A 24,035-nucleotide genomic window follows, 5' to 3' on the forward strand; every position below is an offset into this window, starting at 1 on the left:
GTTTAGTTCATGATCTGCATGTGATTTAGATTGTGGACACATGATAGCCGTTACATCAGAACCCTTTGTTTTTCATACTGGTGTACTTTAATGCTTTGTTGTAGCTAAGAATTGTTGATGAGAGGATGAGGGATTCCTCGACAACATCAGCATCCATTGACCAGCTGTTCCAGTCCACTGCAGCGTGGATGTGCCAGAAGATATTTCAAGAACTAATTTAGCTGTCTCTGTATCATCACTTGAAATATAAGACCCGTTACCATCTCTTACATGTATGAAAAGAATGTTTTGGGTAACACAAATTATTGTTAAAATTCAAAAGGAATGTCTTGAAGATTACACATTGGGAAAGCAGGTAGTCTTTCCTTAAGACGTATAGGACAACACCTAGTCCTTTTTAAAGGTTAAAAGGGGGATTTTTGCATTGGCATTGATAGCTCAGGTGAGTGTAAGCTATTTTCATATAACCTGAACCTGCTCTTATGGCAATTCTTGAATTTTTTAAGTTTTGCCTCTGGTTTCCACATACAAGTTATCTTTAACCATGCAAATATATTCTCAACTTTTATCAATTGATTCGGGGAGCTTAGTAGGCTAGAATGATTGGACTATATTTTGAATCTTACCTTCAGCTGGGTTAGTCATACTTTTAAATTTAAACTAACCTCAGTTAGATAGGTTGGATAAGTTTTAGGAAAGGTTTTGTTTGATGCTAATATAATAGTCCCCCCCCCCAAACACTTTATACATGAATCACCTACTTCTAGCTAGGCTACAATTTCTCTTAAAACATACAGGGGAAGCAGAAGACGAACTCCATCCTCAATTTACGTGCATGTAAAACATGATCGGAGCAAAGTTTAGTGAGACTATAAATGTGTGATTGTTTACTATTCAGTTATTCAACCTTATTAGGAGTGTTTGATATTAATATTCCTTGAGACTGCTAGGCTTCAAAAGCTTAACCTAAATTTCATGCCTTTAAGAGGCTCCATTTTAACTATATGAATCTTTTCTCAGTTTGATTTAGCATCCTTAAATTGCTGCATTCCTCATCATTACCCTGATGATGTACATATAAGATGTATATTATCATGTAGAACATACTAAAATTAATTACTGTGATAACTACACTCTGGATTATAAAGCCAAGTGGGCTTGCAGAGACCCTTTTTATTTTAAAGGAAACTAACAGTTGTTTAGGCTTTTGTAGGATTTGTCAGACATTTCTGAAGCCAAGAAAACTGAAGTTTCATAATAGGTTTTTTATCAGTGCCTTTGCATGCACGGTATCTCAGATGAAATTATATACATTTAATGGATCACATAAAATACATTGTGCTGTTTACAAAAAATAGGTGGTAATATTTAATTCCAATATGGTTTGTAGAAGTTGGTAATATTATGAGCAGAGGAAATTATACGTAACTCACAAGGGTGCATTTGTGAAACAAATTGCCACTTTAAAATCAGTTGGGTAGTCACCGATTTTTAAATTATTATAGACACAGTAGGATGCATATCTGGCTCCGTGACTTACCCTACAGCTGCAGTTGCACAAAGTAAAAATATTTTTCAAAAGCAGGAGGACTATTAGAGCCCAGTTCCTGAGTGAATCACTGTTAGTGTTTTTCTGAAACATTAAGAACATTATTTCCTGTTCTGCAGGCAACAAAGAAGACTTTGAGGATTACTTCAAAATTATTTGCCCATGTAAATAAGGTTCTATTAAAGTGAAATGGTATGATGTCTCTGACATCATTGCCATTATAACTGGAGGGCCCCCCCCCCCCACGCAACCCCTATCTACATTTTAATCCAAATAAGTCATTACAGGTTCAATCACCAAAAGTGCCAGAATATGACCCTGGGATATTTGAGATCATTGTGATCTGCATTACATAGTTTTACACAGTATGTGCAGACATGTTTTGCAGCCAATAGTTTCTATAGCATAATGTTGTATTTACTTAGTATTCAATGTTGGAAGTGGTCATGAGAATCACAGGGACCGAATGGGAAAGACTGGTACTTTCATTGCTTCATCATAATGCACATTGTGATGTGTATTCTGGTTATGCAGGGCTGCCTTTGATACTTTACCAGCATTCATTAAAATGTGTATAAAATGAAGGGGAAAGCTGAAATTCAGTTTTCATGGGACACATTTATTACAGATAAAATCTATCTTATAGTATTTTTCAGTAAAATTCAGACTATCAGAGCAATTTTAAATATGGCTCACATTGCTGCATCATGGAAAGGAAGACGGATGACTGTGTCCGATTCCAGTATTTAAACATACCTCCTGGGAAAGTGGGGTTCATGCAAAAGATTCAGCCAGCCTATGATGGGTGTAAGTGCATTATCATGATGCACTTTTTCCAGCTAATTCAGATGTCACACATAATTATTAAGGTAGGAATGGCTGTTATACATCCTGACCGTATTTTCTTGAATGTAAATATCAGTGCTACCTGTGAACGATGGGGCTTCACAATAAAAGTGTGTGGGATTAGGGAGTGAGCAAATAGCAGAAGTGGGTGTCATAGATAGTAAGTGGTGATGTAGGTATGGCTACTGCAGAATTTTAGAGGAGCTCTATGACTTCCTGTTTCTGGAAATGCAAATTTCAAATTCCTTCATAAATTATAGTATGGGAGAAAGGAATCTTTTCTCACTCCACCTCCACCTGCATGGCTAAACCGTTGATTAACTGAAAACTAGGACTCTCACTTTAATTAAAGACACTTTGGTCAATTGTGTGGGTTTTGGCTGACTGGTCAATTTAATCTGCTGATTAAATTTGCATAAACTTTTACACAGGTAAAAACAATAATTTTGAAGGAACAAATATACTTTTGTTTTTAGATGAACTATTCCCTCCAATGTATAATGGAAGGGAAATGCCTCTTAAGAAGCTGCTTGCTGTCTTAAGTTTGTAGAAGTAATTATGTTTTCAAATGTCTGTTTTTAAAGCTGCAGCCCTATTTAGCATAGGACACATTTTTAGGTGATTAAAATGTTTGAGTGCTTTGATTACATGATCAATCATTGCAGCCCTATTAAAACATTTTGGTTATGTGCCAAGGATTCAAAATACTCCTTTTAAATGGTTTCATAGTTCAGATTCCATTACAGCACATAGGGAGTAACACGTCACTATATGAAACAAAATATTAATACACCCATTAGGAACTACTTGGTCAGCCTATGTATTGAATTCTTTCCTTCAGAATTAATAGTTCTTATTTAATGTGTAAAACAGTATGTATTTCGCATATGCCACTATTATATGGAATGCAAAGTACTAGTAGATATGCTTCTAGTACGTACAAATATATATGCCTACAGAGCTAGTAGTACTATGATTGTGCTATACATTGCTTTTACACAATTGCTGGCTTTTATCCCATCTTCCCCTTTTTCAGGTGAAGATTTTTTTTCAGCCCCAAATGCATTTACATTTTAATAACCCCCCTCCCCCTGTATGTGCTGGACACAAAAATTTCTAATCTTCCCAAAGCATGGGTGATTGCTGTTTAGCAGGTGATCTGTCACCTCGCCTGTTAATGTCACCTCTAGGAACACTGGGAGTAATAATAATAATAATAATAATTTATTTGTACCCCGCACATCTGGCTGAGTTTCCCCAGCCACTCTGGGCAGCTTCCATAGAAACCAAAAATACAGTAAAATATCACAGATTAAAAACTTCCCTGAACAGGGCTGCCTTAAGATGTCTTCTAAATGTCAGGTAGTTATTTATCGCTTTGACATCTGATGGGAGGGTGTTCCAGAGGGCGGGCGCCACTACCGAGAAGGCCCTCTGCCTGGTTCCCTGTAGCTTTGCTTCTCGCAATGACAGAACCGCCAGAAGGCCCTCGGCGCTGGACCTCAGCGTCCGGGCAGAACGATGGGGGTGGAGACGCTCCTTCAGGTATACTGGACCGAGGCCGTTTAGGGCTTTAAGGGTCAACACCAGCACTTTGAATTGTGCTCGGAAACGTACTGGGAGCCAATGTAGGTCTTTCAAGACCGGTGTTATGTGGTCTCGGCAGCCGCCCCCAGTCACCAGTCTAGCTGCCGCATTCTGGATTAGTTGTAGTCTCCGAGTCACCTTCAAAGTACTTGTACAAACTTTTTTTAAAAAAAAAATCAGACTGATCTGTAAAGTAAAGCCATGTCCTATGCATCCAGGGCACAAAGGAAAGTGAGCTGAGAAACGACACAGGGAGTACTTGACTCTAGCTTACAATAAATTTTACAAGTGTGCTTTTTCACCTTTATGAAGCTGGCAAAGGAGGGACAGTGTGACCATCCATGTTCAGTTAGCAAATATTATTTATTTTTGCAGGCTTGTAACTTTCAGGCTATTTCACAAAGGTAAAAGTAAATGGGTCTAATTAAGAGTGTGCACTGCCTAATCCTTTGCTAGCATCCACCTTTACATTTTGAACACCAAACAATTTTGAGCTAGCCTGTCAAGATAATGTTTAAATCTTCTCCCCACCTCAAACCTCATCTAACCTAATCCTTTATGGACTAAAAGATTTGGCAGAACTGCAAAACTCACACAGGTCATCCAAGGCAACAGACAATACAAAATGTACAAGTTGAGAGTAAAGCTAAATAATGCTATAGATTACTGTGTTTTGTTTTTTTCAAATTGGTGACAAGGTACTAATTTTGAAAATACAGCTTTTTAAAAGTCCTATATAATTAAAGCTAAAATTCTGACCTAAGGCCAGAAATGTTTTTTACTGCTTTAATAGAGGATGCACTGTTACAATGGCTTTTAAGATGGAGAGTTCTGGGTTCAGTTACGTGTTTTCATAGATTACAACCTGCATTATCCCCAGCCAACATTGCCAATGGTTAGGGATGATGGAGGTGTGGTCCAGTGAATATCTGAAGGGGTACAGCTCTCCCATACCTGCCAAAGAAGAAACTTCATGTGAATTGCAGATATGTTGAACTAGTTAGGAAACAACTTTTGGGTAGAATTTGTTCCTACTCCTCAGTGTTTTCACCAGTGCCAAGACCACTGCTTCAGAGACTTACTGTTACTTAATGCACCAGAAACTGTAACGATTGGGACTCCTTCAATTTGCAACATAGGAAAACTATTTCAAAACTTGAGAGGATTTTGTTCTGGTGTTAAACTAAAGTAAGAGCTGTAACATTGCAAAAAACAAAAACACCCTTTTCTTCCCCAAATCTACAAGCCAGATGCAATTAAAGAACGAGACCTGTCACTGAAGACACTATACACAGCTCACTACCTATTCTGTATTGAAGGGGGGAAACATTTGGGTGTGAAAGCTCCTTGTCAGTACTGTACATCTCAACATTCCAAAAACAGCACTTGTATAACTTTGTTACCCAGTTGAAAGTGGGCAATGATGGAACCCAGAAAATATCTGTATGTTGCCCCACAAAAGTTAACTCCAGTGATTCACTGGATACTCTAGTTAAATTACTTTACATGACTATCAGGTGAATGTTTGTTTATAAAGTGGCCAGGTGAAAAAAACCATTGTACAGTGTGATTGTTACAAATTAGCCTTTTGGACTACTCAGGGTACTGCGATTGGACAAACTTTACTTCACCTCTGAAAGGAATCAGTTTTTGAGGACACAGATGACATTACTCTGTAGGTATGCTCTGCTGGTGATTTGTTTGCTCCTCTTCCTCCTTTACTTCTTCAGTGATGCTGTCAAGACTTTTGAAGCAGAATGAGGAGTCCTAGCTTCCAAAATGCTCTACTCCAGAACTGCTTTTAACTGGGTCATCCCTGTAATGAAAACACATTCCCAATGCTTGCCTGAGTACATGTTTGCTACGAAGCAACAGTGTACATATAACTACCGGTCTTGCAAAGAAGAGCTTCTTGCATTGCTTTTGTTTGTACTCTGTAAAGCAGTATTATGTATTTTTGTATCATATCTTGCTGCTGGGGAAAATAATAAAAGAGACAAATGACAAGAATTCTGCCTCTGAATTTGAGAACTGGAAAGGGCCATGTGCAACAACGCAAGCAATGGCACTGAAAATGTTTTACTAACATGGCTAGCACGCAAAACACGCACCATTCACAGCTGGTGCAAGTTATATCAACTGTTACCAGATACGATTTTCCCCACTGCCCAACAGAGACTTTGGTCAGCCTACTGCTGGCAACTGGTCACCAAATGGGTTTCCCACAAGGGAATGCAGGCCTTGACCTCAAGCAGGTTGCCCACTCCTACAACAAAGCTAAGTAAGCATATCATCAACTGAAGCCTCTAGAACCAAATCTATCAAGTGGTCCCTCCACACCCAGAGCAAGACGTGGAATAGTGGTTGTGGTTCCAAGACTTACCTGTAGTTCATGGTGGCGATCAGGATCTGGCCCATCTACTCAGGCATCTTGGCTAGGGATCACAGGGTCCCCGTTCATAAAGTAAGTAAGATTAGTGTATCTGGTGGAGGGGCATCTAGAACATACTATCACCTACACCAAATATCAGATTATGTTTTGAATAGCAGACTGGACTGGGGACAACTAAACAGTGGAATTAAATTATTGCCGCAGGTAATAAATCCAAAGGGATTAATTGGGCACAATGATATACCAGTAAAAGCTTTCAAAACAAAACAAAACTACAAGTCTGCAGATATGTAAGAAAACACTTTTGAAGCCTTTATTTACAAAAGCTTTTAAAAACAAATACCCTCTTATGCAAATGTCTGTTATTGTTCTTTAAAAAGGACCACCCACAGTTACATCACTGTAACTTCTTGAGGAGAGAGAGGAAAAACAGGTTAAAGTACATGGTAAACAAATCAACTTAGGATTTACTCTTGCTGATTTTCAGTGTGGGCGATACACACGAAATGCTGCCAGAGGCACTCCATCATTTCAGGTTAGGGTTTAGCTATTCAGTACCAACTGAAGTCCTCCTGCACAACTGCTTCAGATGAGCATGCTCTGCATGGTTAAGAAAGTACTTTGTGGTCCTTTAATAAAACAATGTATTTATAAAATATATTGCTTACTCAAAAAAATAAACTAGCCTTACAAGCCTCCGGTAGCTTTATTAGGTACAAATAGATTTTGTTGTTTTACAACAAATACCTTTTGTATCAGCTACCAAAAGGGCACACCTATCTTCCTTTTATTTAGCTCATTATCGAGTTGGCTTCAAATCTTTGGATCTCGTCCTCATACGGACTTGTGTTCATCTATTCAAGTAGAAAATAAATACGGTTTTAAAATAGAAAGTATTTGTAGGAAATAGCTTCCTGTAACAGGAATAAGGAACTGGATCCACAATGTGAACTGTAAAATCTTACTGCAATCTCCATCATTTCAATTATTCTGCTCAAAAGCAAAATAGGACACAGTTGTCCCCGAAGGCGGTACAGCTTGTTTCCAGATACAGGAGGAAAAGTTGACAAGTAACCTCTCCGAAACACACCCTATTGAATTGAACAGAGCACAAATTAGACACCAGGCAAGAGGTTCTCAATTCAGTGGAGTACACCCAGGAGAGATTCTGATGGCATAATCTAGTTATTTTCATCACACAGCAGTTGAAACTGGCAAGCTGATCGTAAGCTGGTGTGTGCAGGACACACCTGGAAGACTGGACACCAGTTTAGATATGAGCAGCTGCTAGGATTTCAGTAGTTCTGAACAAGATTATGCAGCAAATATGAGCTTTTCTAATGAATTTGCAACTTTGTGTGTTCAACCAAGAGGATCAACATTTTGTCTGGGCCAGGAGAGGGGGCAGAACCAGAACTTCAGATAAAACAGAGGATCTGACTGAGAGAGTCAGTCTTCTAAAGTGCAAATGTGATGGTCCACAACCTTGAATAGCTAAAACTCCTGTACACCAGAAGGGATAAAGAAATGTGGAAATTGGTTACAATCAGTGCTAGCTCAGTTTGGGGAAAGGGGTGGGGGAGATAATAAACCAATACTAAGACCAATTAAAGTTTACCAGAAATTTCATTATCATTTCAGCTTTCTTCTACCCGCCACGCTGCTCCTACATGTGCTTATGTACAGATGGGCAAAGTACAAGGCCACATTTAACCCAAAAATGCCTACACCTTAAGGTCAAAAAATTGGGATAGGAACAGTCAGGTTTAGTACATACAAAGGCATAAAAGGAAGTGTGCCAAGGGGAAGAGAAGGCCTTATTGTCCCAAGGGATTCAACCAGAGATAAAACCTATGTACAAGCACGTGGAGCTCAGAAAAAGCAGCTTCCCATTTCATGTCATGATTGCTTGTTGGCTTCTTCTTCATATGCATTTCCTGTCCCATTCTGTACATATGAGGAACCAGAACCGAGACCGTACAAGTGACCACAGTACTTTGCATCATCAATGTGATCTTCGAAGAACATCTGGAGACAATTCAAAACCACAAGTCAGTGAGAAAGCTAAGGAGGAGAAAGCTAAGTGGCAGGGTCTATCTTGTCACAAAAGGACATTCCAGACTGCTCTGCTCGGAACAAACTGTGGCCCCGCACACTTTTCTTCCATTTTTATGCATTCAATCAATCAATCAATCAATCAATCAATCCATGAGAGGGCAAACTGCTTGCCCACATCACATTTATTGGGAAAGGCTATGGACAATGGCAGACCACCTCCTTTGCAGGTAGAACATCCCTGGTTCAATCCCTGACATCTTGAGGTATGAGTGAAAAAGGCTTCTGCCTGGAACCCTAGTGAGCCACTGGCAGGAACCAGCTGGCAATAAATCACACTGTGTAAGTTGGAGTTAACTCTTTATTAGCAAGAACACAATTTGCACAGACTTGGTCTCATCCCCAGTAGGCCTTGCCCATGGATGTTACCAAGACAAAGTTCCCACCTCCTTACAGCTGCCCACGTTCCCCTTTTTCCAAGCAATCTGAGACCGCATCTATGAGCAGCCAACCTCTCCTCTGCCCTTTTCATGCCACTTCTGGTTCTGGGAGAGAAGGTGGGAGGGATGCTTGTTGCAGCAGGAGACACCCATGACCCTTCAGCAGCCAGAATCATCTCTGCCTCTTGACCTCCCTCTTCTCCTGCTTGAGCTTTCACCTCTGATTCTGGACTTCTCTCTGCCACAGACTCTCCCACTTTGCTAAGCCCAGTTACCTCTTCAGCTTCCGACACCCCCTTCTTCCCAGCCTTGACCACTCATTGTTGTCCTGCCATCATTCCCCGGGCTCTGAGCCTGGTTCCCCAGCTGGTTCCTCCCACCATCCCGAGGCAGTCCAGGCAGCCACTATCAGTGTTGACAGTACTGAGCTAGACAGACCAATGGTCTGACTCGATATCAGCTGATTCCTTTGGTATGTGTGAGGCAGGTGAAGCTGGGACCTGCCTTTTGGTCAAAGGCACACACAAACTCGCATTGGGGAAGACCGCAGAGAGTAAGCTGCCACTCCGCCACTGCTTCTGCCAAAGAGAGGAACTACCTTGCACTCTGAGAAGCCTAATTCCAGGGTTAGCTTCACTAGGCCCAACCCCAGTGGCAAGTTAAATAACAATTATTTATCCAAAGGCCTCATGCCAACCAAACCCCCAACCACCTACCTCTCTCATTTTGAAGAAGGCCATGCCAGTTAGTAGAGAATCAGATCCTGCTTGATGCTGCGGTCCTATCCTCTCCAGCTCCAACTGCTCAGCAACTTCTTGCAATCCACCCTGAAAGAGAAGATGGCAGCACAATCAGAAGATTGTAAGTTATGACCTCTGGTAATAAAACAGGTGAGGAATTGGTTTCCACCCCATTAGTTTATGTAACTTTCTGAAGCAAGGAATGCACAGTGATCACACAATTGAAAAGCCATGCTTTTTATTGGAATTGTGATGTTAGCTAAAGATACAATTTCACTGAAGCCTTGTATTGTTTACGCTTGTATTGTTGCTTTTACACCCACTGGAAATAAAACTGAAGATATATCTTGGAAGTGCTACATGGCCCATGTCAGAATCATGTATAATTAGAGGTTTCTCCCCCCACTGTTACAACCATGTACAGGAGGGAGTGTCGTACGCTCAAGCCCAGGAGAAGGCCCACAAACTTGCTAAATGCCATTACTGAACCACAACCAATTGGAGGGGGCAGACGAGTCTGTATAATGCGGACATTGTGCCTGAGCAGAGATTTCTAGTGATCTGCCTAGGCATGAGACCAGCGGTTTTTAGCATAGAAAGGCAACAGATAGGGGCTTTAATAGAACCACTACTTTGGTTTAGGAAAATTAGGAGGAGACTACAAGGTCATGGATTCAATCCCCATAGGGCCAGCTGCATATTCCTACAATGCAGAGGGTTGGACTACATGATCCTAAGTGTTCCAATTCTATGACCTATACAAGGGGGGGGGGGAGAGATTGCCGGGATGCATGTTTTACTCCCAAAATCCCTACAATTTACTCTCAAATGATTTAATTTTTTTCATATTCAACTACCCAAAACATTGGAGAACCAAGGGAAAGACTTCTTCAGAAATTAAGGTTATAAACTTCAAAGAGTCTAGAATCACTATAATTGCTTTACTATAGGATCCACAAACAGGAAACTTTTAATAAAACAAATACATCAAGGAATCCAGATAAGTTAAATCCCCCCCCCCATCCACCATTTTCCAAATGATACCATGCAAATTTAGAATATGTAGCGCATTCTTCAAGCTATACTGGCTTCAGGGACTACTCATTACGTACATAACAAATGTGATGCTGATGATGTTGATAATGACAATAATAAAAGATCCAATGTACTCAGTCAAACACTATTAACAAAAAAATTGCAACGCCAAACTATATTATTTCCACCCTTTGTCCAAAGATGCCAGGGCATTGTACAACATAATCTACACAGAATAAAATTAATACACAGCATAATAATAAAATCATCATCATAACAGTCCCCACACACATTTAACAGGCCATATACTATTTAATGGCTGAAGGCCTGAGTAAAGATGAATGTTTTTGTCTGGTGCCTGAAGACATATAAGGATAGCGCCAGGCAAAACTCTCTGGGGAGAGCATTCCACAGAGAGGGAGCCACCACAGAAAAGGCCCATTCTCACATTGTCACCCTCTGAACCTCTCAGGGCGGAGGGGCATAGAGAAGGGACTTAGATGGCAAGCGCAGGGTCCAGGTTGGTGTACATAAGATCTAATGCAAAGATAAGGAACCTCCAGAGTTGTTGGACAACAATCCTATAATCCGTGGTCATTCGCTACGCTGGCTGGGGCTGATGATAGCTAGGTCTAACTGTAGCAATTTATAGATAACACCGTAAAGGTAAAAGACAAGACAGTAGCTGACTTGTGGACATTCTTCATCCATAAAAATCTTTATTCCTAAAAATGCTGTTTAATCGCTGTTAAAAAGGCATTGGGGAATTTACCTTGAGATTTTTGCAACTCTTCATAAGGTACTTCACATCATAAATGACAGGGAAAAATAATCTCAGAATCTCAAAGAAGTCCAGCTCTTCCTCAGGTAAATTGGAATTCGTCAAGATCTTGATCAAATAACCAAAGTCATAGCCACTGCAAAGCAATTATGAACAGAAACAAAACAAAAACACCTAAGTTTAGTCAGGTTGTCATTCCAGAGATTCTTCTCTTTAAAAGAAAAACTGCAAAGCCCAGGCATAAATATTCTCTTCAAGATGCTAAATTCATCATCATCATCATTATTATTATTAAGAAGAAAGGCAGGGGAAGTTCTGTTGCAAAGCCGGAAGCCCTTGTGCAAATGAAACTATTTTGCTGGATACTGGCCAATGTAACCATCTGCAAGAGATAGTTAATCCTATAGCATACCAAATGAGTCTGTACTATAATCTTCCTTAAGAGGCTATTTTAAAAGAAAATGCATTAAATGTATATTTCACAGTGGTGATATTGTGGATATGATGACAGCCAATGAGCAATATACATATGAAGAGAATTCTTAAGAAACCTTTAAGAAATATTGCTTTTATATCTATCTACTGAGCAACTAAATCTACTGCTGTTCCCTGTTTATAGGACAGAGTATGAAATGACAATTTAAACCTACGTTCTGCTATATTTTACCAAGACATTTTGTTTAAGAGTGATAGTCAAGTCAAAATAGACCCAATGAAATCAATGTAGCTACTTAAATCTGTTGGTTTCTAATGGGTCTACTTTAAATATGACAAACACCAGATAGCACCCTAAATTATTAACTATGTTACATTACAAATTAAACAACCTTAGGTCTGCATCAGAGCTTTCCAAGCTTTTCATGTTTGGTGACACACTTTTTAGACGTGCATCATTTTGCGACACAGTAACTCAGTTTTATTTGCAAACTGGAGGTTAAACTAACTCCTTTCCTGCCCCAGGAGGAGAGTGGGGAGCGTTCGCACAACGCAACTACACACTTCAGCCAACACACTAACGTGTCGCAGCAGAGAGTTTTGAAAGCTCTGGTCTACATCAATAGTCAATAATATTTTGCAAGACAAAGCCTGTAGGTTTATATTCTAAATATATTCACTATATATTCACAAAATATGCATTGAAGTGTTTTAGAAATTACCCAGTGCTCCAAAAATTCAGATTCAGCTCTTCCATCTGATACAGAATTTCTTAGTTTATTGTTACATTCCAGGTTTTCCTAAGCTTCTGCACTTATGTAAAATTTTAATATTGCTTATTGAATGCCTTGCATTGTTCCTCCCATTATTTTCACAGCTAAGCCACCAATTTCCTAGGTTTCTAAGCAATCCTTTAAATCAATAGTCGTTCAATCTTTTCAGGCCCCAGGGCCCATTTTTAACTCAAATATCCATTTGGGGACCCATTTCTTAATCTTTTACCATACATGTACATGGTGGTAGTCCTCCTGTTACAACCCACACGTTGAAGGCCAGTGTCTTAGATCATATGAGGCCCAACCCATTTCATGTTTACTCGTTAATTAAGTCCCACTACTTTAAAATGGAACTTACTCCCAAGTATGCACAAGATTACAGTCCATGGCTGCAACCTAAACACACCAGTACACCCCATTGAATGCAATGGGAGCCACTTGTGTATAGATGCACTGTTAGTAAACTTACCTACGGAGTTAATGTTACTAGCATCTCCTGTGATTTCTCTGATGGTATTTAATGCATCCTTCCAACCATTTTATGATATTACACTGTTAGCACATGCATGTCAATCCGGCATCAATGGTTTGACAAAACCAACAACTGACAGAAATGCAACTATATATTCTCTTAGTTTTTGCATAATACACTAAAATTATGACCTTGGAAAGTTTTCTTAATTGCAAAAATAATCAAGGTAGTCCTTTTTACATAAATATGACTAATAAATATTCATCTGTGAGTCATAGGTGTTTTTTTTTTGCCTTCTACTGCCATAGGATTACAAATTGAGAAATTTTGTGTGTCTCCATATTCAATAAAAAGTTGCTGAAAACTAGCTTGATTTTAATACATCTTGTACTTCTTTGACAAAGGGTTAACTAGGTTCCTTATTTGCATATACTGAAAGAAATCTAGTCAAATATTATTGCATGCGATCACAAAATCTAATTAGATTTACATTTTTCCAAACAATAGAACTGCTGAGTATCCTTAGAATATCAAAGTCTGAATGACTCAGAATAAAAGCTAGGGACATGCATTAATGTCAATAGGTTTGTATCCATCCCATATATTAAAATACTGCACATTAAAATAAAGGTAAAGGTAAAGGTACCCCTGCCCGAACGGGCCAGTCTTGACAGACTGTGGGGTTTGTGCGCCCATCTCACATCTATTGGCCGGGGGCCAGCGCTGTCCGGGGACACTTCCGGGTCACGTGGCCAGCGTGACATCGCTGCTCTGGCGAGCCAGAGCCGCACACGGAACGCCGTTTACCTTCCCGCTGGTAAGCGGTACCTATTTATCTACTTGCCCCCGGGGGTGCTTTCGAACTGCTAGGTGGGCAGGCGCTGGGACCGAGCAGCGGGAGCGCACCCCGCCGCGGGGATTCGAACCGCCGACCTTTCGATCGGCAAGCCCTAGGCGTTGAGGCTTTAGCCCACAGCGCCACCCGCGTCCCTGCACATTAAAATAGTCTCCCTTTATTATTCATTATCGCTTTCTTTTCTTTGTCAATACTCCACCTGAATTAATATCCAAAGTCTCCCATTATTGGCAAAATAGTCAGTAATGCTGCATGATAACAGTTTTGTAAAGTGTAGAATTGCCAGCCCATCATTTTAAATTTTGTTTCATAAAGTTCATTCTTACATGAATTTAGGTAATATTACGTTTTTATCAATGTAACTCTTTCAAATACTTTAAACCACATGGCCTGCAGGGTTACACAGAAATAAAACAGACAATTAAAAATACATTATGTTGCTGAGAAATCATTAATTCTAAATTAATAATTCCGACTTATTAAAAACCACTGCTAATATTTTCACAGCCACTCTATCTTGGTCTGATATGGAGTGTTCACATTGTCATTGTACTCAAGCATTTACAATACAGGTACTCTGATTCATCAAGTAAAACTGATGGATACAGGATTACTAGAAATTCAATGTGATGCCTTTTTTTTTGCCATATCCGAAGCCTGCTCGCTATGCTTGAGGAAACATTCTTCACTGCCTGCTTGTAATATTTGACCATTGCTGCCTTAAAACACAATTTCTATAAATTAATACTCATTCACAGAAGACTTTCTACTAACAGAATTTTTCATGTAACATTTCAGCAGCTAAAGCAAATGTTAAAACTGTTGGGCAGCAATTCGAACTGATCAGATTTTTAATGGGACAGAAATTGGAACAGCCAACTTACTTAGCTGGATACAACTCTTGAAATTATCTACACTTATTTTATTTCCAGCACAATAGCTGAATTCCAAATATTTCTAACCTATCCCTATCAACTGCTCAACCTGATAATATAATTTATTACACCAGATTTTTAAAAGCTATGTCTACTTACACAAAGCAGAACTGAAACATAGCTAATGGCCTCTCGTCTAAATGAACTTTTTCTTCTGCCATTGGAGGTATTAAAAACAAGTTCTTAAACACCTTGGGCACAAGGTACAGTACCTATCTCAGGAGCTGAAAGCCCTTTTCATTTTAAAATGGTTGGACCACTCAAGCATGCTGAAATGCAGTAAGAAATGCATGAGCACCATAGATTATGTCCATAGCTGGTCTTGAACAATATGCCCTTTTTCAAATAAGATACCCCTGTTAGCAACTTTTCCCAGAAAACTCATCAGTATGTACACAGGCCAGAACTAAAACTCAGTAAAGAACCTCCCACACAACCGCTCGACAGGAGAGAGGTATTCTTTCAAAACAGTTAACAACACACACTGTGGAATAAGCCGGCAAACAAATGTTCCTAATTGCTTTCAGCCTACTTCGTGTGGCAGCAGTGAGCCCAGCAGTGGAGAAAAAAATTCCCCAGGTGATGAGACTGGCTCAAATCATTAGTGTTCTTACACAGATATCTAGACTGTAATCCAAACCCTTCAAAAGTTTATTTTGACCACTTGATTTAACTGATCCTTCAGGGGTGGGGAGAAGCCAAAAGACTAGTTTATTGGCACCAGATAAGAAAATAATCCATGCAGCAACCAAATTAAAAAGTTTAATTTTTCCCCAATATTTGGCATTACAGTTAAAATAGAAGGGTCGTATTTTCCCTACCAGTATTATCATATGGGTCTTCAGAGCTGCACTGAATTTGGATTTTCCAACGATGTTAATCAACTAATTCCAGTTTTCATTTACCTGCTAAGCGTACACAAAGGGTAGAGATATGTGGCTGTTCCTTCCTCTGACCTGGGAAACTGTCAAAGCAAAATAGAAAAATACAGTGCTCCCTCTCTACAAGGCCGTCACTTTAGTGCCTCATTTTAAGATACAAATTATTAGTTTCCAACTGGAGCCAAAGCGTAGAGATTTAACTTAAAAGCAGGAAAGCCTTTACGACAAAATCACGTTGCTATATCCACACCTCATCCAACCCTGACTTTCCAATCTCAATTAATGGGGGCAATTATTTGGTATTACAGTTTCAGGAAAAGGTTAAAGAACATTAGTTATATATTAGTTATATTAGTTAATGCAGCATTTACCTATGAAATGAAAGCCACTTGACTCCTTCGCATAGCACGACACCTGACGTCATAAGAAGTTCAGCAAAGTACTGAGTCTCAATTCCTTCATCCTCGTGTTTTTTGAACTGGATTCCAGATGTTGTTAATAGCTCTATTGAATCTTGGGCATACATGTCTTCTCTAGGAGAAACACGATGGGGAAAGATTCACACTTGAAATAAAGAAATCTTGAGATAAACAGTTTAAACCAAAACCTAGGACAAATTGCACATTAAATCATGAAAATGGATGAACATCAATAAAGGATCACAGCATTTTTAAGGTTTACTGCTTCATCTTACAACTGTGTTCAAACATCAAGGCAAACTATAGTTAGTGAACATGAAGTTAATGAACTATGAACACAACACCCTCTGGCTTTTTTAAACATTCTGGCCTGACCAGAATGTTAACTCCAGACAAAACACAACATGATGTCAAGGTTGGTTCTTAGCTTCCTGATCATGGTTTGAGCAAAACAAGCCAGGATCCCTAGTTCAGGCATAACACGCAGCCAAGGATCATGACTCGTTGTTCCCGCTTGTCCTGAGGGAGGAACAAAGTGGGAGCAATCTTTGTATTTATTGCAAGCCAGTAACTATGGTTTGCCCTGACGTGAAGAGGGCCTCTGCATGTCCAATGAGAAGTAAATCCCACTGAGTTCCATGGGACTTACTCCCAAGGAAGTGTACGCATGACTGTAACCATGATTTCTAACTGAATACTCTGCAAATTATGGGAAAATACTTCTTCATACAGCACTCTCATTTACTTCAAGGATATTCCTTTGTTTTTTAAAAAAATAATAAAATCTCTAAGCATTCACATAAAAAAATAGAAATACAACAATGTGTGATAAAACTTCCTAAAAGCCAGAGAAAATGCAGTTGTATATCATAAATAAAACTGAGCAATGTATGTAACAAAAATGGAAAAATTAAGAGGCAGACTCCAGGAAAGCTTGGGTAAATGTTAAAGAGGCTTTTAAAGGTCATCACTGTCCCTGTCTCACAAATCAGAGCATTCCTGAGGGTGAGTGCGATCAGTGAGAAGGCCCCATTGCTGCATTGCCACCAAGTCACAACCTGCTGCTCATGGGACAACCTGCACCATCTTCTTAGAAGATCTTAAAGATCAGCTTGATCTACTGGCATCACAAAGCTCTGTTTGCTTCCTAGGGACTATGTACCACGAAATCCATGAAAAGTGTAAACCCAACTTTGGACTGAGGTTTGTATCTTATGGCTCATAGTTTACATCACTGGTGTATCACAAAAGCTTTCTTATTACTTTGAGAGACAAGTCATATCCGAGAAGTCAAACCATCTGTTCAGCCCCAGCCTGAAAGTGCACTAGCTGATTATGTTTGCTTAAAGACTGAGGCTGCGATTCTATGCACACAATGAACTCAGGAGAATGTAATTCCAAGTAAATATGCACTGCCCTGGACTAGTCAGCTGCAATGAGAAGAATACTAACTTGGAAGCAAATCCCAGTACTACCAATGGGACAGACTTCCAAGAAAACATGCTTCGAGTTGGAATGCAAGGCTGCCCTCTTAAATACAGTGCCCATTTACACTATAATCAATCACCACCATCTCCATAGCACTGCTCAATAAACAAGGTTAAGTGAATTCAAAAGCAAGTCTAGAGTTCCCTTAAACTCCCAAGTGGTGCATACAAGATTTTACAAAGAAAGAAAACCCCTTCAATTTACTGGATACAGGTTTGCAAACTAGTATACATTTTTCTTATAAAAGAACTGCTGCAATTTGGAAGAATGATAGGAGCATTTGCTTACAATGAAATAAGTTAACAAGCCCAATTCTATGCTCTGCACAGCTTTTAGGGACAAAACTATCACACACACACACAAGGGAACACCTGTCCCCTTGATTACAGGACTTTTCATCAGCTCTGCTGCTTCAGTAGAGGAGCCACCACACAAGTTTTTGGGAAGAATACTCACCTACCCTACTATTTGTGCCCAAGCTAAAATTTATTCCTAGGCTGGCTAAGAAAACATCAAACTGGCTTCTCCTTGCATTTAAAAGGTAATAGGAAAGAGTCTTCAAGCTGTGTCCTGACTGCCTTGCACAGGATAGTATGTCTGAATTAACCACTTTAAGCTAAATTCTGTTAATATCACTGGGTTGTTTCCGGAGAAACGCAAGCTTTAAAGGCACTCGTGCAAGGGGATTATCCCACCTTTGCCTTCCCATTGAAATGGCATTCCTGAGGATCCAGCTAAATGAGATTTAAAAGCCTGAACAAAATTACAAGTATAAATATACACATACACAGCCAAGGGTTGCAACTTACGTTAAATTAAATTTAAAATTAAATTGCCATGTTGAAGTTCCTGGAGGGTATTCGCCTTGTTCATTCATGAACGTCAGCCCTAATTGAATTATCTTTAGTAAGTCCACGTTACAGCGGAGCAGTTGATACTGATAGTCTGCATTACTTCTGAATTCTCCAATAGGCCGTGCAACTACACCTGGAAACTCTGTGTCCTGAAAAATTAAAGCACAAAGACCAAAGGCAAAATATAAAAAGCTACTAAAGCTCACAAAAATTTGTTTAAATGCTTCAGAAAGCCCTGAATGCTTTCCTGACAACAAGCATCAGGTGTGGGAACACACACTCGTTTGCAGTTGATCCCAGTCCCTTGGGTACCAGGCAAGCATTGTAGCCAATCTGGATTATGGACTGGAGCATTTGTTTGTCATAATTTTAGAATAATACTCAAATGTTGCAGTTGCAACATTAGACCTGTCAACACAGGAAGGATGGTACTTAAATATGCCATTCCATATTACATCCCGACCATGCCTCTTTTCCTCGCATGTTGGATTGACACAAGTTGTTAGGGCATGTCATTTTAGGGGGCAAAACTTAATTTTTGCACATTTCTTCAGTGACGGGTCTTTATAATATGTTTTTGGGTGTGAGGAATTCAAATCTGTTTTCTATGATTTTTTTTTTGTAATTGGACAACATTTAGCTTGGTAAGTCTACATTTGATGAAGAACCACTTTTCTCAGAACACCAAAAAATTCAATTTTACCTTCTGAAAATGTCAGATAATGCTAAGTAAATAATAATAATAATAATTGCAAGTGCTTTGCAATCATTTTTAATGATTTTGTGTGTAATTTTACACACAAGAAAAACTAAATTATACCTCTGGGTATAGGGTGGTATATAAATTCAATCAATCAATCAATAAAATCAATTTATTGAAAATATTGTTTGAATTCCCAAGTCGTGTTTCAACTTTTCAGCACCCCTCATTTTTGGAATTTGAAAATTGAAAAATTCAGCATGCCCTAACAAGGTGCAACATCTGGGATAGGGAAGCCTGTGGCCTCCCAGATGCTACTGAACTCCCATAACTTCAGACCACCAGGCATGCTGGTCAGCCGGAGCTGATGGGGCTGAATTCCATCATCATCTGGCGGGCCACAGGTTCCCCACCCCTGCCTTATGTTGTGCTAATTTACTGAAGCAGACACACTGTTCTGAATTACTGCACTGGTGCAAGGACTCCCATACAATCTGCTCCTAGCCATTATTTGCAATAAACAAGACTATTAAGATACAGAATTATTTTTTAATGAATATAGAGCAAATTGAAATATATAAAATGGTCATTCATAGAAATATATATCCAACCTTGGTTTTTTACACTGGTGTAGAAACAGCACACTAGGAAAGTCATTAGTTTGTACACAAAAAACATTGTTTCTTTTGTAAATATCAGCTTGCCAAAATTACTGGTTCAAAAAGAACCGAGGTGGGTATAAGCACATGAGAAAAATAAATTAAGAAAAAAGTGTACTTTATTGCTAATGAGAATATTTGTTTTCTCCGAGTCTGTCTGTGTTAGCTCTTCAGCAAGTGTTTAGATATCTCAATTCTGCTCAGTTGAAAAAGCCAGCTTCATAGGCTATGTTCTGAAACTGGCCTATAAGGAAAACTTGCTAGTTTATTTTAAACCAGAAACCCTGGTTCAAATTTAACACTAAGCCAGGAATCAGTGAAAGTGAACTAAATCTGCTCATGTTCTCTTCACCGCCATGTGAAAGAAAAATGGGGTACACAAGCCCAATACATGGCTGATAATCATCCAGTAGTTTTCAGAGTGCTAAGCAATGGTTTAGTATTGCAAGCCCAATTTTCTGTTGATAGAACCATCTTCCATAAATGTCTGTTCCTCCTTTAAAACCATCTAAGTCAGTGACCATCACTTTACTTTGTGACAGTAAATTTCACGTGTGAAGAAGTTATAAATCTATTGCCAATATATATATATAGGCAATAGACTTATAACTTCTTCACACATGTGAAATTTACTGTCATGACCCTGCATGACCTTGAGCTCTCATGTTTTGAGAACATGAAAAACTTCAGTCTGTGAAAAGAACATGTTCCCAAACCATGTAACCATATCATCCATCCTTTTCACATGATCTCTTGATTTTAAATGGTATCAGTAAAACACAATACCCAGCCAGAATAACCAGCAAAAACACTGTAAAGATAACATAAGCATTGGTCCTTACTTGGGAATAAGTTTCAGATTATATGGGGTTTGATTCCAACTAAATATCTGAGATTGTAGTCTTCTGTTATTCTTGAATATCTAAATTATCTTCTCTACATTTTCCCCTTCCAAATAATTTTCAAGGACTAGTTCCAGCCCAAACAAAGAAGGTCACAAATATCCCAACATCATACCATGGCAACATAGTTAAACTTCCGTATAACTTGACGAATTTTCTTCATCTCTTCATCCAGGTTGCAAGCCCAAACTTCACAAATTCTTTGGCTGTGATCTACTGTAGCTGCTGGCATAGTTGGGAGGTTTCAGATACCAGACATCAAAAGGGTATATTTGACAAAGAGTCCGTTTCATAAAACAGGTTTTGGTTATATATCTAAAGAGATTTAAAAAGAAAGAGAATTATTCCAAATTCACAAGTAGAACAAAATCCATCTATTTCAAAATCATGAAAAATGAATCTGGTAATCACATATTTCATTTATTAAAAAAGATGGTGAATGTACTGGTGTTGTTCACGGGAGCAAAATCAGGTATGTTTATGCTAACTCTTCCCCACAGATAAACCAATTAACAAATCATCAGAAGGCAAAGAGGTGTCTCAGGTAGAAACAAGTGGCTGCTAGATAAATGTCAATGCAATGCTGCAAAAAACTATATGTTCAGCTATCAATGGGCGATTTATTTCAATGGGACTTGCTTCCAAATATGCTTAGGATGGCATCCTTTAACAACTGACATTTAATTTACAATACCTATTTGTTCCACTCAACTTTAAATGTCTCCGTTAAGACAAGCTCATGTAACTAGTTAAGACGGATAGCAACAAAGAAGACTGCTGCTTATACATGCACCAACACAAAATAAAATGAGACTGTGTCAGTGGGTCAAGAGGTGAGCAGGTTAACAAGAGTTTCATGTCCTGCTGCCAAAAAGGCAAGCTCACTTCCTGGGTGTGACAAAAGGAAAATAATAGGAACAACAGCTAGATAAAGTATACCTTCTCCTGGCACAAATTTCTGCAACCCACAGTACACATGGAGGGTGAAACAAACATAAAAGAGAGAGATGCACTGGAACTTTTTAAAATTTATAAATATGCAGAAGTTACAGAACCTAGAACAGATGTTTATTACACAAAAACACCAGAAAGATTCCAGGCACCCTGTTACTTGGGAAGTGGAACATTTTTAACTAGCACCTAGGAACGTGAAGTATTGCTCAGCATAATTCAAGGTTGGCTCCTTGGAATCCAAAATATTCTTCCAGTCAAAACAATAAAGCAATGCGGAGAGAGCTGAGCATGCAGGTTTTCAATTGTATTTACAGCATGTAGCAAGATAAAAAATTCCAAAAAAATCAGAATGCAAAGGTCACACTTATCATAGGAAAGCTGTATTTCCAAGTCCTGGCTTTTAGCCTAGTCACAGAACCATAGAGAGTGTAAGGTAGCTTCCTATATAATCCACACACGCTACCTTCCAGTGCATTAAAAAAAAATTCAGAGTGTACATTTGCTGGCACTAGATCACTACTACAAGTGTTATTTTTGAAGTATTCATGGAGTGTTAAAAGCAAAAAAATGACTATAGCAGATGTCCATAACTAGTTCCCCATAAGCTAACAGCCAACACACCTCCAGTACATCCACTGCTTAAACAGACATCATGTTTCTGAATGACAGAATTGACCTGTTGCAGCAATGAAGATATTTCTTTAAAGTAAAATATCTATTGCGGCGTGTGCTTTTAAGGGCCAAGAATGCACTTTTGTCAGATCTATAGACAGGGCAGTAACCAATTAATTTGGTTTACACTTGTGCAATGAAACTTCCTTTCCCAAGTGCCCCTAAATCTGTTCATGGGAGAATGGGTTTTCCTCATGCACCTACTACCCACTAATGCATCTTTCTTGATGGTAAAATTTCCTTACCACCCACCAGTGCTCAATGGAAGGAGGATTCAGCTTGTGCTGCAAAACCTACCGCCCACCTAGAATCCTGAAACACCCACTAGTGGATGGTAGGGACCAGGATGACAACCCCTGCTCTAGAGGGATGTTGCATGCAAGGAGAGAGAGAAATTCTGCTGCACAAGTGGAATTCCTTACTCTGGTGCCCTGAGTTAGTGGTATTCAACGAAGGTGGTATCCAACCACGTTTTACTTCAAGTAGTCCCACTGAAACGAATGGAGCTTATATTAGTTTCAGTCGGTCTATCCTGAGAAAAAACTTAGCGGAATACACAGCCATTTAAATAGGTTGGTATACTGACCACTTTCCTCAACTACTTCAACACACACTGATACCTGCACCACCACAAATTATTATTATTATTTATTGAATTTATATACCCAGAGGTCTCAGGGTGGTTCACAGAGCAATATCAAAATATGCAAACCACAAAATAAAAACAACCACCCAATAACACCCCCTCCCTGCCGACTGAGTCTAGACACAGAGAGAATAAAGGCAGCAACGATTCAAGAGACAACGGGTGGGCAAGCAACCTATCCCTTTTTGTAAATACTCCTTTTGGCAATGTCTTTAGAAAAAAATGGGAAAGTGGTTAGGTGGGTGGAGAGAAAGAGAGAGAGAGCGAATGGGAGGACGGGAAGGAGAAACTAAAAGCGCGACCCCGGCCATGCACACGGGGCAGGCGGTTGCTCGCCCATCTGGCCAGGTGCGAAGGGCCGTCGCTGCAGGCCACGCTGGTTGTGGGCGTGGGGCAGGCATTCCACTCAAGCTTTTCAAGCGCGAAAGGCCGAGGCGACCAAGTGGGGTTCATTTTTTTATGCCTCCCTGAGGTGTGCGGGCGAAGGGCGGTATACACATGTAACTGATAGCAAGGAATAAGAATAAACGAAGAAGCGGGCGCGTGAAAACCTCCTGCCCACCCTCCTCGCGAGGCCCACCCTAGGGAGCAGCAGCCCCCGGCCCTCTCCCACTCCCAACTTTCCCTCAGGAGCGGCTCCAGCCCTGCTTGCTCCCTTCCCAGCGCCCGGAAACGCCGCCGCCGCCGCCGCTTACCGGAAGAGAGGACGGCTCCTCACGCGGAGCGGAGGGAGCGGGAGGCGGGCCTAGCTGGGACCCGGCGGCGGAGGCAGCCCCAGCGCGACGACGTGCGGGGAAAGCTGCCGCTACTGCTGCCCCCCGGCCGCCCAGCGCACAAAGCCATTACGTCATCGCCGCGCGCCGTGCCGCTTCACCTTTCAACTCTCGGCGCGCCGGCTTTCGGCCTGCCCTCCCTCTTCGCCGAGGGCGGGGGAGGAGGAGGAGGAGAGTGATGGGCGGGG

At 40.0% G+C, this 24,035-nt stretch overlaps 2 protein-coding genes across 2 annotated transcripts in view; one reads left to right on the forward strand and one right to left on the reverse strand.

The window, feature by feature from the left end:
* The window catches only part of ZDHHC2 (zDHHC palmitoyltransferase 2), a 29,012-nt gene extending 23,020 nt beyond the window's left edge, over positions 1-5,992 (forward strand). The window contains exons 13-14 of the mRNA XM_082238263.1: positions 105-3,596; positions 4,129-5,992. The gene's annotated coding sequence lies outside the window, so the exon portion shown is untranslated. The remainder of the gene's footprint in view (positions 1-104; positions 3,597-4,128) is intronic.
* Positions 5,993-6,661: 669 nt separating this feature from the next.
* CNOT7 (CCR4-NOT transcription complex subunit 7) lies at positions 6,662-23,918 on the reverse strand. Its single transcript, XM_082238288.1, has 7 exons — positions 23,770-23,918; positions 20,918-21,117; positions 18,497-18,690; positions 16,152-16,313; positions 11,417-11,561; positions 9,586-9,696; positions 6,662-8,402 (listed from the first exon to the last, which is right to left on the reverse strand). The coding sequence occupies exons 2-7, from the start codon at positions 21,032-21,034 to the stop codon at positions 8,274-8,276; spliced, it is 858 nt and encodes a 285-aa protein (XP_082094414.1). The 5' UTR covers positions 21,035-21,117; positions 23,770-23,918; the 3' UTR covers positions 6,662-8,273.
* Between the last annotated feature and the right edge of the window lie 117 nt (positions 23,919-24,035).

Source organism: Podarcis vaucheri (assembly GCF_965113315.1).
Source record: "Podarcis vaucheri genome assembly, chromosome: 9".
NCBI classification, from domain to species: Eukaryota; Metazoa; Chordata; class Lepidosauria; order Squamata; family Lacertidae; genus Podarcis; species Podarcis vaucheri.

Excerpts from the sequence above, each read along its gene's own strand:
- CNOT7 (XM_082238288.1), bottom strand. The coding sequence starts at position 21,034 with ATGCCAGCAGCTACAGTAGATCACAGCCAAAGAATTTGTGAAGTTTGG. Across the intron at positions 9,697-11,416 it reads AGAGTTGCAAAAATCTCAAG|GGTGGATTGCAAGAAGTTGC; the intron begins GTAAATTCCCCA and ends CTTCTCTTTCAG. Across the intron at positions 8,403-9,585 it reads CCTTCTTCAAAATGAGAGAG|ATGTTCTTCGAAGATCACAT; the intron begins GTAGGTGGTTGG and ends AATTGTCTCCAG.